The 18,282-nt window shown below is 37.1% G+C and overlaps 1 protein-coding gene across 1 annotated transcript; it reads right to left on the bottom strand.

The window, feature by feature from the left end:
• Positions 1–5,916: 5,916 nt before the first annotated feature.
• Positions 5,917–17,169, bottom strand: LOC131633210 (SCY1-like protein 2 A). The gene is made up of 14 exons (XM_058903921.1): positions 16,482–17,169; positions 15,963–16,067; positions 15,571–15,681; positions 14,196–14,378; positions 13,570–13,696; positions 11,105–11,166; positions 10,921–11,007; positions 10,144–10,230; positions 9,202–9,315; positions 8,970–9,098; positions 7,913–7,975; positions 7,475–7,636; positions 7,248–7,366; positions 5,917–7,122 (listed from the first exon to the last, which is right to left on the bottom strand). Exons 1-14 carry the CDS (start codon positions 16,971–16,973, stop codon positions 6,240–6,242), a joined length of 2,724 nt encoding a protein of 907 aa, XP_058759904.1. The 5' UTR covers positions 16,974–17,169; the 3' UTR covers positions 5,917–6,239.
• Positions 17,170–18,282: the final 1,113 nt, after the last annotated feature.

Raw genomic sequence — 18,282 nt, forward strand, 5'->3', positions numbered from 1 at the left:
GTGAATGGGCTCAAAATGAAAACAAAGCAGTTAATCGATACAGTAGCTGGAGGCTCGACAAATTTCACAACAGCCTCCGGAATTATCAAGATCATTGAAGCGATAGCTGCAAATGAGCATTTGGAGTTGTATGACAGGTGTACCAATAAACCTGAAAGAGTTATTGATCTGAAGTTGGAAACCTCAAAAATTCGGGTTGAAGATGCTATAGCTACAGAGGTAGAAAAGAGATTAAAGGCTATGAATATAGGTACTCAACAGGTTGCTCAAGTCCAACAAGCTCAACCTGTAATTTGTGAAATTTGCCAAGGTCCTCACCAAACTGTATACTGTGTTGCTACTCCCAAACAGATTGAAGAAATCAAATTCCTGAGGCAAAACAATCCGTATTCTAACACCTACAATCCAGGGTGGAAGAATCATCCAAAATTTGCTTGGAAAGAAAACCAACAACAAGGCCCTCAGAAGGCGGAATGGGAAGTGGCTATCGAGAGATTGGCTGGACAATGCCTTCAGTTTCAAGAAGAAACCAGAAACAACCACAGGAACACTACAGCTTCGATCAAAAATTTAGAAGTTCAAGTGGGTCAAATAGCACAACATCTCACTCTACAGGCACAAGGTAACTTTCCAAGCGCAACTGTGAAAAATCTGAAAGATCAAGAGAAGATTAATGTTGTTACAACAAGGAGTAAAAAGGTTTTAGAATCGGAAAAAGAAAAAGAGGAAATAGATGACCCTATGGTAATAGAGGTGGATCTGGAAATAAGAGAGAATCCGAAAGAGCCAGAAGTTGTGACACCACCGGTTAAACCCGTTGAAGAAAAAAATAATAAGAAAGATGCTGAACCGATGATCAAACTACCCTTCCCCTCCAGAGTGACAAAGAAGAATTCAAAAGAGAAAAACTTTGAGAAGTTCACTAAATTGTTCAAAAAGCTAGAGGTAAATCTACCATTCTTTGAAGCACTTGAGCACAAGCCCTTGTATAAGAAATTTATGAAGGAGGTGTTGGCAAAAAAGAGATCACTGGGAGGAGAATCAAAAATTGGAACTGAGAAGTGTGGAATAGTCTCGTCAGCAAGAAAGATCCCAATAAAGAGGAAAGACCCTGGAGCGGTGGCGATACCATGCACTATCAAGAATATAACATTTAAAAAGGTACTCCTCGATTCTGGTTCTAGTGTGAGTTTAATGTCGTTGTCCATTTTCAAAAAGCTTGAATTGGAAAAGATTAGTGAAAGTAAGACACAATTAAGGTTCGCCGATCACACTGTTAAGAAATCATATGGGGTAGCTGAAGATGTACTAGTGGAAGTTGATAAGTTTGTATTCCCTGTTGACTTCCACATCATGGACATTCCGGAAGACGAAGAAACTCCTATCCTTCTTGGGAGACCATTTTTGTCGACAGGCCGCTGCAACCTCAACATTGAAAAAGGGACACTAACACGGAGATCTTTTGATGAAGAAGTAACCTTGAAGATGTTAGGAGTTAAGAAACATAGGGCGGTTGTAAATGATCAAACTTTTGGTGGTATGACAGCAAGTGAGGAAAAATACAAAAAGCCAAACAGTTCCAAGAAAATGTTTCAAGCATAGCCTCTCGGGTGGAACCAACTTATGTAGCTGTCAAAAGTCCTAAGAAAGCTAAGGAAGTCAAGAAGAATTTGGGAAGTAAATTGAAGAGAAAAGTTATCCATGCTTTTCATCTTCATGAGTTCGTGGTTGCGGAAGTGAAAAGCAACAAGGTTTGGAAAAGGAAATACCCTCCATAATAAAGGGTAATGGACCGTCGAGTCATGCGACGTTAAACGAAGCGCTTCGTGGGAGGCAACCCACGGTTTTAATAATTAATTTCTTTGTTTGTTTGTTTTATTTTCAGGAAATAAAAGAGAGCATCTCTAGTGGAAGCTAGGAAGTGATCATTGGAATGCAATACCTCTGTAAGCAACCTCTCCAAGGCTGGTTCTAAAACATTGAGGACAATGTTTAGTTCAAGTGTGGGAGGGGTTCTTTTCATTTTCTTTTAGTTGTTTTCCATTTTTGTTTTTGTTTGTGTGTTATGTTGACATTGTGTTATAGATTGACTTATGGATACCGAATGAATGATGAATGGTATTGAGTGGATGAAAGGTGCAACCTGAACCTATTCCCCCGAGGCACCCTGGAAGTTGATGCAGCCGAAAGAAAAGTAATTGTTGGACGCGACTTGCTGATAGTGGACCAAGAGGATTGTATGGTATACCTGCGCCGGAAAAGAGCCACATGACACGAGGAGTGCTTTGGAACCTGTAAGCTTACCCAACATGGTGAGGTTATAAAAAGCCAAACACAACAGATTATCATCATGAGAGTACATTCAGGTATGACTTTATCATTCTGATTTTGCGTATGTTCTACCGACACAGCATAATATGAGGACACACTCTGAGGCATTTGTTTGTTTTACCACCTGATCCTTTCTAGCCATCCTAAATTATATGTTTATCCGTTGTTACCCCAGTTGAACCATATCCTTTTGTTTGTTATAACCATATCTGTAACCCGCAGCCAAACACTTCCAACCCTTGCTCGGCATAAATGTTGTGGTTTTCAGAGTGGTGCTAAAATCTAAGTTTGTGGTAGTAATCATCAAAGAAATGGGCAAGTAAAAAAAATGAAAATAAAAATTTTGAGACATATGAAGGTATGTCCCACAAAAAAAAGAGAAAAACTTGCCCGAATGAAAGACTCAGTTACATTAAGCACTCACGGAAGAATGAGTGAAGCAAAAGAGTCTAAGTCGAATAAATTCCCAGTGTAACAAGTAGAGCACAATTACGAGAAACACAACATGAATGTCGAAGCCAAAACCAATTGTTTATCCATTTCCTTGTGTATCCCACCGTACCTAAACCCCATTACAACCCAGAAGACCTCGAAAAGTGTGTGAACTTTGTTAGTGTAGTGAAGGTAGAATTTATTCAAAATTAAGAGTTGATATTGCATATCTTTATTTCGTGAGTGCACAACACTTTAACCCTGAGAGGTTTGGTGAGAAGTGTGAAAAAGCTTGCAGGTAAAAAGGTACTCTGAAGTGGAAGTGTGGTAGAAAGTTTGGTTCGGCAAGCCAGAGATTCTATTAGAAAGGTAGACGCAAGTTGCGAATAACATCGGCAGTGTTGTGGAAAGAAAAATCCAGGGTGACCTCTATTTGGTCTCTTGCATCGCTTGAGGACAAGCAATGAGATAAGTTTGGGGTTGTGATCGGTCACCATTTCTACCAAATTTCTATCATGGATTCGGTCTAAATTTGTTGATTCGGTAACACTTTGATCAATGTTTTATTGTTTTTGTTTAAGCATTTCATGTTTGATTGTTTTTATGTTTACTTTGCATTATGTTTTAATTTAAGTTGTTTAGATGCTTTTGATGCCGTTTGGTTAGTTGTGTACAAGTTTCAGCTTTGAACAATTCATCTTAAATGTCGAAGCAACCATGAAGGAAGGAGAAGCAAGAGAAAGATGAAAATTCAAGGTTTTGGGGTCAAACACGGCCGCCCGTGCTTCCACGCACGGCCCGTGTCAGATGATCAACTCTCCTCCATACAAAATCCAGGGGCGACACACGGCCTCCCGTGCTTCCACGCACGGCCCGTGTCAGGATGGCTGGGAGCAAAAATAAAAATAAAGAGCAACACGGCCACCCGTGCGTCCAAGCACGGCCAGTGCTGCTGAGAGCGTGAAAATTTCCAATTTTAGGGCTTTTTCATTAAATCTCCACCTTGAGGGCACTTTAGACATTGCATTTGGCTGAGATTTGTACCTAGACTATTTAGTTGAGTCTGAGAGAATTATTGAGGGACTTTTGCATCATACGATAGAAAATCACAGAGGAGAGAAGATAACTTCATCAGGAGTTTTGGAGACGGATAGATTCAAGGGTTTCCACCATTGAAGATCAAAGTCACCATTATTTTTGAGTAATGTCTACATTCTTTATTATGTCTTTCTTGAATATTATGAGAGGCTAAACCCCCCAATGCTAGGGGGGTGGTCCTGAGTTGGTTTTTGTAATAACGATGAATTTGTGATTTCGTCAATACATTGGTTTATATTATTCAGCTAAATTATGCAATGTTCTTCTTGTTTTCTTTATCGGTCAAATAAGGATTAATCTATGGCTAACAAATACAGGACTGTAGTTGTTAGGGTTTGTGCATAATTTGATTATAGTAGATATCACCTAGGACTAGGGATACCCTATAATTACCACATAATCTTGATTATATAAAAGCTTGGTTTCAATTTAGGTTCCTAAGGACTTAGGATTTAGGTTGGAAGACCAAAGGTTTCCTCACTAAGGACTTAGGAGGAAACACCCTAAGGATGTGGTAACTGAATGTTATGAACTTGTTGAAGAGATCTTAATTCTGAGTGTTACATGCCAAATCAACCACTCACCCTAGCATCTCATATATTTGATAACAAAAATCAATTTATTTTTCTCATTATTTTACTTTGCAAGGATTTAATCCCCCAAAACCAAAACATTAATCTTTTGTTCAATTGAATCATATTTTACGAATCTGTATTTCCTACGCAGTCCTTGAGATCGACATTCGGGGAATTTCCCCTATTATTACTACAGAGGCAAAAATAGTACACTTGCTATTTTTCCGATCATTCATGCATTCATATGCATTCGGTGACGGATCCCGGTGATGTTTGGATTGATGGTGGACATATTTCCCATTGTGTGGAATTTGTGTCGGTGGGCCGTATCTCGATGAGGCGTAGATCGGTCAGGTGGGTTAATTCCACGGTTTATTGATACCACATGCATAGTGTCAGTTGAGTCATATGCATTTTGTTATATCATGATTGAATGGATTTCAGTGTTATGTGGTGTAATATATTATTGTACGAATTGATGAATAATAGTTGTGAATCTGAATATTTATGATTGGGTGAACGATATATTATGATGCTTGTTGCTTATGAATTGCATAATATTTACTAAATGAGAATGAGACTCACCCTTACATGTTGTCATTTTCAGATTGAGGATAGCGGCTTTACGACTTGGTGAGGATTAGCTCATGAGTCAGTGTATCTAGTTTAGCGTCAGGTGTCATGCTCTGATATTGTAACACTGGGGACGCGAGTTTTGATCGTTCATGTCTGATGATTTCATTGCTTTATTTTGAGTTTTATGGATATAGTTTCGAAGGTGTTGGACTATTCCGTATAATTGTTTTTCGCTGTATTTAACATGAGTTACTATGAATTATGATGAAACTCCTTAGTGTTTGCATGACAAAGACGTATGATGTTTGTTTTAAAATTTGAAATTGTGACACCCTTGTTCCATGTTACTCTGATATATTTATTTAAATTGCCGCAGGGTTTAGAAGGGAGTTATATCATGTCATTAAAAAATCTACCAAATAACTAGAGACTAACAAAAGTTCACTTAATTTGATATTTGGGGACCTAATAGTTAATTTTTTTTATGGGTACTAAAATGTTAGAAAAATCAATATAAGAGAGCAAAAGTGCATTTAAACCTTGTTCTTTTTAACTTCATTGTTTCGGCTATGCTTCTCTCTTTAATTTTTTTTTCTTTTTGATCTTACTATTGAGTGTTGAAGAGTAGTTCGGGTAATTTTTGGTTTTAATTTCTTGCGCGGTTAAATCAATGCATCCATTCTTTGTCTAGACTCTTAAATTCAATGCTAAGAGTGTATTAAATAGGTTAACCTATTTCATAAAAAAATTACACTGCTTTCAGTTTAAAAAATTACTAAATATTAAAAAGAAAACTGACTGCAAAACTTATTTCACTAACAAGTCCTGTGAGTTGCACTTACAAGTTACAACTGACACTATCATATCATCAACAGCCAAGTCATACATAATGGAACCCAAATCATTCTCGTTCAAGAAGAAACTTAATTTTATTATTTTCAACTCAGTCGCAGTAATCAGGACTTTTCTGAATACAATTTGCCTGACACCCTAAGAATATAGCAAGACATATATTGCGACCAAAAAATTTAACATAATAATCCAAATTTTTGCAAGATCACTATAGATAGACTAAGCAACATACAACAAAACCTTTACATAGTCTCTTACAGCAGATGTAGCGTGGCAAGATTTTCTGCAATTTCCTCCTTTATAGCAAATGTCTCTGAGCATTCAACATGATTGTTGCATAAATATACAGTCTGAGAGAACAATAACAGAAGCTAGTTACCCCAACAAATCCAAAAGGTGTGGCTGCTCAGTGCTTGACTTTGTATGAGAGGGCTGTTTGGTTGAAGTAGCACCCCTCCCTCTTCCCCGCCCTCTACCCACTGTGGTTGAAGGGGGTGGAGCAAGTCTAGGTGCAATTTGCTCATTCTTGTTGGAAGAAAATATTGATCCAAGATCGGTTGATTTAACGTTATTATATGATGACGAAACAACATTTGATGCTGGAAAGGCCTGGCTTTGTTTTAGGAGCCCAATAGGACTCTGAGGTTGAAAGCCATTATTCGGGTTGACAGACCAATTGTTGCTGGCTTGAAGATTGCTTGAAATGCTTGTCATTGAATTATGCCCTAAGTTGTTTAGTGGCATTCCTGAAGTACCATTGTTAGAATTTCCAAATCCACCAGATAATGGGCCACTAGTGCGCGGAGGCCAGTCGGCAAAAGGATCATCATCTTCATTATTAGATGTGGATGAGGTTCCTGCTGCAACTGTTTGCCTTTCGGTATCGCCAAATTGTGAGGTAACTCCTGAAGATGCACGGGGCGGCCACTCTATATCTACTGAAGGACATGATTTGGCTGTCTGTTGATTAGATACACCAGATAAGGACAAAGGATTTTGTAAAGATGCTACTTGGCCCACAGGGTTTCCTATCACTGGCTGACTAGATGTATTAGTAGGATTTGTAACATAATTAGCTGTTCTCGTTGTTTTGGGACCCCAATCTGCATCCCAAGAGGAGCTGCTTTTTGTTGGAGTAGAAATAGTGCTGTTGATTGTCCTCGGAGCATCAACCTGAAGGCCATTAACTGCAGGAGATAATTTTACCTCTGGGAGCCCAGAATCAGTCACAACAACTCCACGCTTCTCTTCTATCTTCCTGCATGAAATATGGAAAGTTCAGAAAGAAATTCAAAGAGAAGCTTATCAGAGATTGAGAAAGTAAGACGAACAAAATGACAAAATTAGAGGATGACAAATATTTCGAAGGAAAAAAAATATTACTGGAGTATATTCTTGACAAAAAGCATATATTTGGCAAACTGTTGAACATTGAGTTGTTGAGCAGTCAGGAGTGGCATAAGCAATGGAAGAACATGTTCAGCAACATATTCTACTCCATACTGAACAAGAGAAATCAAACAAGATTTAAGTAAAATCCTAACTATTGCTGATCACAGCAGTCAATAACCTAAACTGCAGTTCATGGTTCAGGCTGTTATTGTGATTACCTGCTTAAAAATAGAATTTGCAACCCCAAGGGTACACATAAGGGTTGGAGGAGAATGGTCAACAGCGGTACAGCGCTGAATAGTTTGCAAGATTTCCAGGACAGCATTTTTATCAAGTCGGTTAACCATTTCTCCTAGGCACAGCAAAGCGTTGACTCTAACCTGTCAAACCAAAGAGACAGTTACAGACTAAAAGTTTACCCTCTACATATAAGGTGAAACTACTAAAAGCACACAAGCACACAAGGTAGAATAAGGAGTAGAGATGTAACTTTAAACACAGATAATATTTCCTTTCAATTAAATAACTAACATGGTAGAATAAAGACCTGATTAATTTACAAAAATTAGGATATGTGTGCTAAAAAGACACCAAATATACAATGACTGTCTGAGGCATTTGAACCAAAAGGTAAAAGTTCAAACAAAATAACATACCGCGGCAACCGTTGTTTTGAGTGCTAGTCCATGAACACGGGGTAAAATCACTTGCTTTACCAGCTGAAAGAAAGACAAATATTAAGGGACTTCAAAGAAGTTGCTGTTTTAATATCAGAGAACAGAGTACCAGACATTTAAAGTGAACTTGAGTGAAAAAGTGGCCCAGGGATATCTGATATTGGGCTAAACAGTACTAGAGTTATATAAAAATATAAGCCTCTAATTTGAGTAACAAATAAACTGCAAGGACATGTTGATCTGCCTCTAATTTGTTGTCTCTAAAGTTTTGGAAGTAATTTTGTGTATGGAGATTATTGCTCTAGGTTTCTTTATTCTGTCAATGCTGCTTTGCAGATTGAAGACATGCGGCACAAGTAAAGGACCCTTATTTGTGTTACTGGGTGGTATGACATGCCCGGCTTGGTGTTTTGAATACCCTTGGTCAGTACTGGGGGTATAATGCTCAACTCAGTGTTTTGGAAAACATTTTGGAGGTTAAGGTCATTAAAGAGAAAGGTCAAGATTCCATAAACTTATGGCATTTACTTGAGACGTGTGCCAAAGCAACTGAGGACCCTTTAAGGAGCCATCTACCCAAGGCATTACCAATATTTATGATTGAGGAAGAGTCCTAATTGCCTGTCTTTTTTTATGTATTTGCTACTTGTAGTAGCTAGCTTATGGTTTGAAAAGCTTTAACTTGAGGGAGGAGTTGTAAGATTTTAGGGATATTAATTTCACTAGTATTGGGATTAGATTTATGCTTGTACTAATTAGTGATACCGATAAGTGCATTAATTAACTTATTGTAGTTGAAATAACATCTTATTATTACTCTCGTCGTAATGCAGTGTTAGCATTTTTTTTTCCTATTCATTGTCTAAATGCTAAAGTTTCAACAGTCCCTAAAAATCTTCATACATCGAAACAATAAAACTTAGAAAATGTATAAACCAATTTAAAAAGTACTCAACAGATAATATGTAATATTTCAAAACAATTTACACACACTCAAAAATATAGAAGTCCTGTATGATTGAAGTATAGCATTCACCTGGGGATCAAGTTGTTTGGTGAGGGATACAGTCTTTTTCAGGACCTCTTCTTGTAAACGTGCATCATTATCATCATAGGCCCGAACAATCATTGGAAGAACATGTGAAATTAAATGTTCTTGAGTAGTCTAATAGAACAAAGAATGGCATAAGTTAATACAAATATAGTCATTAGACTCGACGATTTTTCAATCTTCAAAATAAAGGAACCACATTTAAACTCAAAAATACCTTGTTTATTATTAGATCAGCATGCTTCAGAAGCAGTAGCATTGTGTCACCAGAAGCAGTGCTTAAGACAGGGACAAGGGCTGGAAGTGTTGATTGCTCAAAATCATTTTTGTCCTGAAAAGAAACTTAAAATCTTTGTTTCCTTCATCTTAATGAATTTCTTTCTTTTTATTGAAAAACAATATGGACGCAGAGTATTCTTTAACTAATTGTTGGAATATGTGTGAATAGTGCCTAGGTTCATTGTATATAGGCTAAGACTAACCATAATCTTGTAGTTATGGTAATAGATTAGGATACCTGCAATCTACGTATTACTACTTTTTATATATATTCTCTCTTTGCTGTTTAGCTTGCTGGACAGTACGCCATCTGGTTTGTACGTGTCAATGGACATAACAATTAATAATTTGTATGTAGCTAACTTGATAAAGTTGGTTCCATTGATGTTAAAACAGGAAATTTGGCTCCACATAGAATAGAAGCTGCTTTGGTCTGGTGCATCCAATTATACTTCACCCTTGAAGTGTGCAGCGACAAGAACTCAGGAACAACAAAAAGCTTCTCCTTTACACTAAGACTCTTATAGCCACTACTAAATGGCGATCAGCTTAAGGAGAACAATTTCAAGAATATGGACCATTGAATTATTTGTAATAAAGCGGTTGATATTTAGCTTTGATTTATAGAGCACATTATGCCTCAATTTAAAAATGTATTGATAGAATGGGCACAAATTTTAGATTAATATGGAATTTTCTAAGCATAGCATGTATCATGTATATTTTCAACACAATGGTGGACTCTAAAATATTCACTCTACAAAAGAATATTTCTTGATGCATTTGTGTTTGATTAACATTGTTGTCAATACTACCATTATGACTAATATAGGAATATAGGAACTTTATCGAAGTGATGAAAAGAAAGAGAGAATAGTACCTGAGACTCTGCAATGGTCAGAACCATTGGTAGAATCATTGGCTGTATCACTACATTCCTAAGTTCTGCACAAAGTGGTGGAAGGACCTGCATGAAATTTATTTTGTCAAGATTACATTCATGACAAAAGAGAATAAAACTCGTAATTCTATAAATTTAATAGATATTGGGGGTAAAGAAACAAATGTAATTTAATTACTACCTCAGTCCCAAATTATAAGTCACTTTGCAAAAAATATTTGTCCCAAACTATAAGTCACTTTGGAATTTCAATACAACATTAATGACATTTTTCCTAATATACCCCCTCTAACATTTATTACTCTTTCTTCTTCCTATTTTTTAATTTCGCTTTCCAATGTAATTAATGAAGGGCATTTTGTAAAGACATAGATCATTTCACTTTTTCATACAACATAATTGCATTTCTTAATTCGTGTGAAATACTCAAAACGTCTTATAATTTGGGACAGAGGGAGTACATATATTAAGGAAAAACAAGATGACTAAAACATGTTTTGACATTTCAAAATGCAATTATTGACATACTCAGCTTATGTCAAACCCAAAATCAACGAAGTCGCAGGACACACTACCAAGTGATTGATGAATCAAGAGTGTGGTGAAATATATACAGGGAAAGAGAACTAACATAAAATTGATTTACAGTAGTAAATGAAGAAACATATTACATAACCAAACGATGGGTTAGGATCTTCTCCGTTTCTATGAAGAAATAGAGGGAATGGAGAGGATGCTAACTCCCAAACAACATACCTTGTATCGCAATACACGGGAATCAAAATCTTTCCACATATCTGACAAGGCTTTTAAGAACTCTGACTTCTGCATGTTATCTCTTTCCTGAACGAAAATAAGTTACTTCATTAAGAAATTCACATCTAAATATTCTGCATGTTACCAATTTGTGATGCTAACAAGCGAAACTTAAAACTCTTACAAGCATGTGGTCCAAGAAGCGCAGAGCACGTAACCTAGTGTCATTCCGAAAAAACTGTGAGCCTGCAAAACAAGGGACATATATCCTGTAAAGATAACCATAATAAAGGTTGTAAATAAAATTATTTTAGGACTCATATTCCTTCTGTATTATTTCCCCTTTGAACATAATTCCTTTGAATTATGTACTTCGATACTCGGATAAAACGGGAAAAAAAATACTTGTTTTAAAGCTTTTTGCATAGTCTTGCTCTACATTATAGGAGAAACTATCAAGAAAATCCTTGAAGTGAATTGTCTGAATAAAGACTTGATATATAATAGAGCATTATGGGATTTTATTTTGCCGTGTTCATAATTAAATCATTTAAAATTATTTTTTGTCACCGCAAAACCAAACACACAGCATGTCGGCTTGGCTCAACTTAACATGTCTAGCTATGTCCTGTCCGAAGAAAAACATCCATTTGTTTGCCTTGATACTAGTTACAAGTTGGTTGTTGGTCGTCTCTTTAAGTCAATCTTATCCTGATGTGTCTTCTCCCTTCACTCATTAGTCATTGGTCCTGCCACACCGTCAACAAGTAGTCATGTCATCTAGCCACTATCAAGGCTAATCCACTGGTACCGGATCGAAAACTTAGTGACCATAAATATAGTTAAATTGATTGTTCCCTAGTTCTAGTTTGTTCAAAAGACTATCCAATAGTTGTTCTAGTTTTGCTTGTTCCGGTTGTGTCCCCCTAGTGTGGTTCGTGCTTTCAGGTGCCTCTTTGGTGTTACTATTAATACTGTTTTGCTATGCCATAGTTGATTCCAGTGTTGTCAATGGCGGATGCGGTTCATAACGGAGAGCCGAAATCCCGCCATACCATCCGCTTTGCGGCGTCGTTATTGCGGATTATGGAAGAAAAATGCACATTAGGGGCCGTTATTTACCATTGCGGCAAGCCCAAAAACCGCCATGTATATCTGCCATAGCGGCCATGGCGGGGCAATTTGATAACACTGGTTGATTCCAAGCTTTAGTTGCTTCGGTTTCATTCTATGATATGACACTGATAGAAAACCAATCAATGCACAAAAGTCAATAGAGCGAATCCCTTTGAAATGCAGAATTATACCCCAGAACTCAGAGGGTCTGCACCTCCTCTAATTGCTATAATGGCCCCTTTCAATCAAGAACTTAGGGTTTGCACCTCCCCTTGTGCCAAAATGGCCCCCTTTCCAATCAAATTCCAAGATAATAAACCTCATCTATTTCCCCCTATTTATTATAAACATAAGTAGAGAATTAGTAAAACACAAATGCTACAAATAATATAATAATTTCCTAATAATTACTTCTAATGATATAATAATTATCACTTATAAACATAATCAGTTTTCCTTAATGTGATGTCTAACAATACTCCCCCAAAGATATACACAATAGAGTTTCACCTCATACCATTATGGGGAGTATTGTTAGACCTCTCATTAACAAAAATGGATGACTTAGAAGTTATGTTTTTAAGGGGAAATTGTTTATATTATTACAAGTGGTTAGTGGGAAACTATTAAGATCATTAGTGGAAAATTGTTATATTATTAGCCGTTACATTTTACTAATTATGTGTTTATCTTTAAACTAAATAGGGGAAGATAAGGGAGGTTTATTATTATCTTGGAATTTTATTGGAAAGGAAAGGGGTCATTTCGGCACTAAAGGAGGTGCATACCCTCAAAGTTCTGTTGTATAATTCTAGAATTCAAAAGGATTTTCCCTATGTTTTTTGGTGTATCAGTTGGTTTCTATCAACTGGTACCAGAGCAATTCTGATCCAGGAAGATTCAGCTTGTGTGCTGGAAATTCTGGAATGAAGATCGCTCCAGATTTGATGGAAGGGGGGCCTATTGGTGGCTGATCCAGACAGAGCAGTATTTTGTTCAAGAAGAATAATGTAAGAGATAAGTTTGGTGGGTTGTTGCATTTGCATTGAGATGAGATGTTCTTTGATGCTGCGTTGATACGACCGGGATGGAGCTTAGGTAGAAAAGGAGGAAAGAGAGAATGGCAACAATATTCTGTATCAACGACATTAGAATAATATTGAATGTGATATGATACAAAGTCACACCTATTTATATTTGTTTGTTAGTATATACGTGTAATTATTAGCACTAGCTTACACCAATTATGCTACTAGCATACTAGTGATCTTAGTATTAGTTTCTAACCAGATCCTGTCATCGTAACTAATTCACAGGTAATTCATTGTGAAGTCTTGATTTATCACTCACATATCTGACATAATTGAGACCTTCCTCTTCAGATCAGACACCAAAAATTTAATTTATACACCCACTAAAATTTTGTTTGAGAAAAAATCCCAAGAAACCCCATTTACTGTTTTGTCCCAAGACTGTTTTCCTTTTTCATTCAAGGAATGAAGAAAATGTATTCATTTATAGGGCAATATTTACCTGTGAAATCCATCGCACTTGGCCTGTAAGATTCATTTGAAGAGAGCATCCTTTGCAAGTCAGGAACTAGTTCCGATGGGATAGATGAGAAAGCATCACTGGATAAGTAAGTCAAGGTATTCATGTACTGCATAAGTACAAAATCACAACTTCTTATTACTTTCTAATTAATGAAATAATATAGCCTAGTGTTATCAAATAATAAAATTTTAGAAATTTTTTGTCTATCTAAATATATAGAGTAAAAACCAATCTAGTGAAATGTATTTGATCATTAATATAAATACTCAATATTGTTAGCATTGACTTTGATTAATACAATAGTGGTATTTTAGTACTTCTGCGTATTGAAAATGATACACCTCGAATATATTATACTAGAAAACCTAGTGAAGGAGCTAGCACGTGACAAACTAATTGCAAGTAACATAAGCTTTAAAAAATAACTCAGACGGAAAAAATCTTACTAGAAATTAAATGTACAAAAACACAAGATTCAACCTGAACCAAAATAAACCTCTTTCCACAAGTTTGCTAGTTTCAGCTTCTTATATGACATCGAGCTCATTTTTTTCAGATACCATTACCAGTCTATGGAAAAGGAAGACAAAGGGATTTGTACATACCATCTTCACATTGTTGTGGCAGTCAAACAAAGGCTTGCGAGCAATCAAATGGTAGGCAAGGCATCCAAAACTGAAAATATCAGAATAGCACCCAGCTGAAGAAGCAGTGCTCCTCACCATCTCGGGAGCAGTGTAATTAATCGATGGCTGAAGTGGCAAAATAGAGTCTTCAACGTCATATTCCTGCATAATAGCCAAGGCGAAATAAGATACAGATCATTTGAGCTCTTGAGGATTAGAAGGAGAAACAAATATTAAATAGTTTTATGTTGAGTTAAAAATTAGAGTTTTATGTTGTATTTCATTTATAGATTTACTCTATGGTTCTATCACATAACTACTTAAAAAGGCAAACACGGAAAATGGATTTTGTCATGTCCTGCCCCTCAATTTTAAGCAAATGAAATGCACCCTTACATTTCATTATGGTATCATATATGATATATATCTAATATTTTTGGATAATTCATTGACGAGCAAATCAACCTCTTCTTTTCTTGGATGAGAAAAAATATTATTACATCTGATACGGCCGACAGACTGTAGTATACAGTTGAAGTTGAAGAGGTTTTTGACAAGGATCTGACCCTTCCAGTCGAAGAAACTAATCTTCAATTTCTTTGGCAAGATTATGACAATATCAACATGGAAATTTCTGTTTTTTTTTTTTTTGCCTAAGTGAACACATATTTTTCATCTTCAGATTGTTGCATATTTTGTGACCGCTAATGTGCTGCATAGATTTCTTTTCCACATCTAGGTTTGCAGCATACTTGTTATCACCATTAGTTAGATTTCTACCCAGAAATTCAAGCAAAACATTCAGAGCAAAACTAAGACCAAATACTAGTAATAATAATGTCTAAGTACTACTTCTGTTTCTAAATACAGACCTCATTTGGAAGAAGAAAATGTATCTCAATATATAAGTTCTATTAATAATTTACAAGGTATATTTATTATAATTTTTCAAATATATCATTTATTAATACTACTAATTTGTCTTAAGAGATGAGAAGTCGTAATTGGACACACATATGCAAAAAGGACTGCTTAGTAATATTCATACACAAAGTGTAAACATTAATTATACTACCAACTTTGCCTAGTATATGTGAAAAGTGTCAAAAGGGATTATAAAAAGGGATGGAGATAGTATGTTCTTAATTTGTATTTTAAGAACTGAAATTAGATGAGTATATTATATTTTTTGAATTTTTGTCCTATATTTTTCAAGAATATCCATATCTTCTGAGTCATCGTAGTATACATAACATCATCATATTAGCATAAGGCATTTAAGACATCCAATATGTCAGTCAATTAAACAATCTCAGTATAGAAAATCCTAATCATATCAAATGTTTCCACTCACAGCATAATGGAAGGCTTGCTGATTAGATAACTCGCCATGGTTCTGCGAAGCAGGAATTGCAAAACCAAATCCACCAAGTTTCCAGGCTCCGCTCAATGTGATAAAAACATTCTGCAAAGCATAAAATTTGTATTCAATGAACCACTCTGAAACTTTATAGAAGTTGCTCACCATTACAAAGGAAACTCCAAATTTAGAAACACATTTTACATGGCTTATACCATATCTAACTATAATTGCAATCACTTTCACCGGTACTATTACTTGTCAAAAACTTCCTTTTATCAAAAGAAAAGTTACCCACAGCATGAGAAAAGTCGAAGGAAAAAATAACTAAATTAATTACAAAGATCATTATAAAGGACAAAAAAAGAAATGAAAAATATTGTCACCTCAGGAGATATAGCTCGATGAATAAGATGAGCCTGATTGTGAAGAAAATCCAACGATTCCGCCAACTGAAGTAAACCATGCTTCACCTCCAACAATCCCATTTCCTGCAAATTAAAAAATTACAACAATATCATAGCAATCCTCACAAAAATACAAAAAATTATCAATGAAACGAAAACGGCACTGAGCATATAGACACGGTTTTAAAATAGGTAATGAACTGCAATTTAATCTTCCTTATCAATCTATTTGTCTAGTTATTCTAAGACAAATCTTCTACCTAGTAATACATAGTGGAATTTCACACCTCTACTTTATATCACGTTTGTGCAATTTTCTACATGATCTATATTCTATACTAGTTACAACTAATAACAATCATTCTCCGTATCAAATGATCACAACACGGCCGCGATTTAAAATCATGCTTATACATATCAAATTAAAATTAGCAAGCACTGGCATTTGCATTGCAAATAATTGAATTGAATTGGACTAAATTGGATCAGGACACTAACCATTCCCCTAAGATCCTTAGGAACATTAGCAACATTATCCAGATTCCCAAGCGTATTCGCAACAGAAGCAAACAACGGCTCCGTGACCATCGCCATCGCGTTCTTACTCTCATCAAGTCCCTGAACAACATGCACAACTCCAGGATGCCTAAGCCTAACAAGCTTCCCCGCATCCGTCCGAATCAAATCCAAAAACGAATCCTCCGCCGCTTTCGTCAATCCCGCCCGCATTCTCGCCTCCGACAAACTCCGTTTATCCAACACCCAAACGCACACAACAGGATATTGATGCTGCCGCGACGGATCCCGAGCCCGTGCCGAATAAAGCCGCCAAGCTAAACCCGGTCCGGCCGAACCGATCTGATCGAGAAGCTCGTAGTCTTGAAGTGGCTTCGGACCGGTTACCTCCTGCACCGTTGTTTGCACCCTTTTCTCGATTACTGCTGCGGTTTTTGCTAGAGCTTGGGTTAGGGTTTTCATGTTGAGCGACATTGTGATTGATGATTTATAGTTATTTAGATCAATTGATTGATAATGGAGAAACGGAATTGAAAGAGAAGAGGTGAGAGGTTCGAGATTGATCTGAGATTCAGAGTGTGCGCGTGTTTGTTTGATCTTGCTCGGATCTCTGTCTTCTTCTCTGTTTCTCCGTGTTTCAAGTCATCTTTTCTACCCCGAGGCTTACTTCTCCATTTTTGTTTTTCTTTTTTTATTATTTTTGTTATTTTAATTTTTTTTTATTATTATTATTATTATTATTTTGAATTTTTTAATTAAAAAATAACAGTTAGTATTTTAAGACAAAAAAATATTTTTATTCAATATTTTAAGATGTCACTTATGAATGTAATATACATTACATTACATGGATGGTGTAAAGTGATTTTTAGAATATCAGATAAACCACTTGATCGTACCTGATCAGAAGAATCGTCAAGGCCTGCTCGGATGCTGGTCTTCGTAAAGTGAGAGGGGGGGTGTACCTGCAAGGTACTCCGATGCCAAAGTGAGTAGATGAGCAAAGGAGAGCAAGTACTAGCTAAGGTTAGAAGAGAATTGAATACCTGACCCTCTGGTTAAAGAGGGTATTTATAGCCCCCAGCGCTGGGCCATGATCTCGCTATTGGGTTGGATTCCCAAGCCCAAATAGGAGACTGCCAGGTTTCCTGAGCGGAAATATCGGAGGTGCGTGTATGCCCTCTGTCCTGGTTAACCGCTCCGAAGTTCAAGGGAGGACGCGGTCTTTTAGGAGCCACGCGGGGTCCGTACTACACGGAGGGTTGGGTATGAAGGAGCCCTGCGCGGAGCAGGGTCCTCGGCAGTGAGCGACGCTCGGGAGTAACGCCGTATCCGAGCGTCTACTTGTACGGGGAACGCGTGATCTTGCTGGGTGCCCTGTGACCTAGCCGAGGATGACATCATGCCGAGCGTGCCTTAGACGGGCATCTCGGGCTTGAGACTGGGCCGTGGATGATTATTGGACCCTTGGGGTTTCGCTGGGCCGAAACCATGTTGGGCCCAACCTTTGGGTCAGTCCAGAACAGGAGCCCCCCAAGTCGGAGCTTTCTGGTCAAGAAGTTGTGACTTTGATGGTGTTCGGATTTCGCGACCTAGGTGGTGCTCGGCTGCTCAATGTTTCCCGAGGATCCTTCCCTAGCTTGAGGCGTCGCGCGTGGGGGACACGCGCTGACGTGGCATAGGCAATGATGGCCTACGGTCTAGGAGACGGCGCTTGTCAGAAGGTGCGACGTTTCGCCTTCCGAGCTTCTTTCCTATAAAAGGGGGTGAAAACGTTCATTTG

The sequence above is a fragment of the Vicia villosa genome, unplaced genomic scaffold (assembly GCF_029867415.1).
Source record: "Vicia villosa cultivar HV-30 ecotype Madison, WI unplaced genomic scaffold, Vvil1.0 ctg.001085F_1_1, whole genome shotgun sequence".
NCBI lineage: Eukaryota > Viridiplantae > Streptophyta > Magnoliopsida > Fabales > Fabaceae > Vicia > Vicia villosa.

Excerpts from the sequence above, each read along its gene's own strand:
- LOC131633210 (XM_058903921.1), bottom strand. The coding sequence starts at position 16,973 with ATGTCGCTCAACATGAAAACCCTAACCCAAGCTCTAGCAAAAACCGCA. Across the intron at positions 11,167-13,569 it reads AAGTGCGATGGATTTCACAG|GCTCACAGTTTTTTCGGAAT; the intron begins GTAAATATTGCC and ends CTTGTTTTGCAG. Across the intron at positions 9,099-9,201 it reads CTGATCTAATAATAAACAAG|ACTACTCAAGAACATTTAAT; the intron begins GTATTTTTGAGT and ends TTGTTCTATTAG.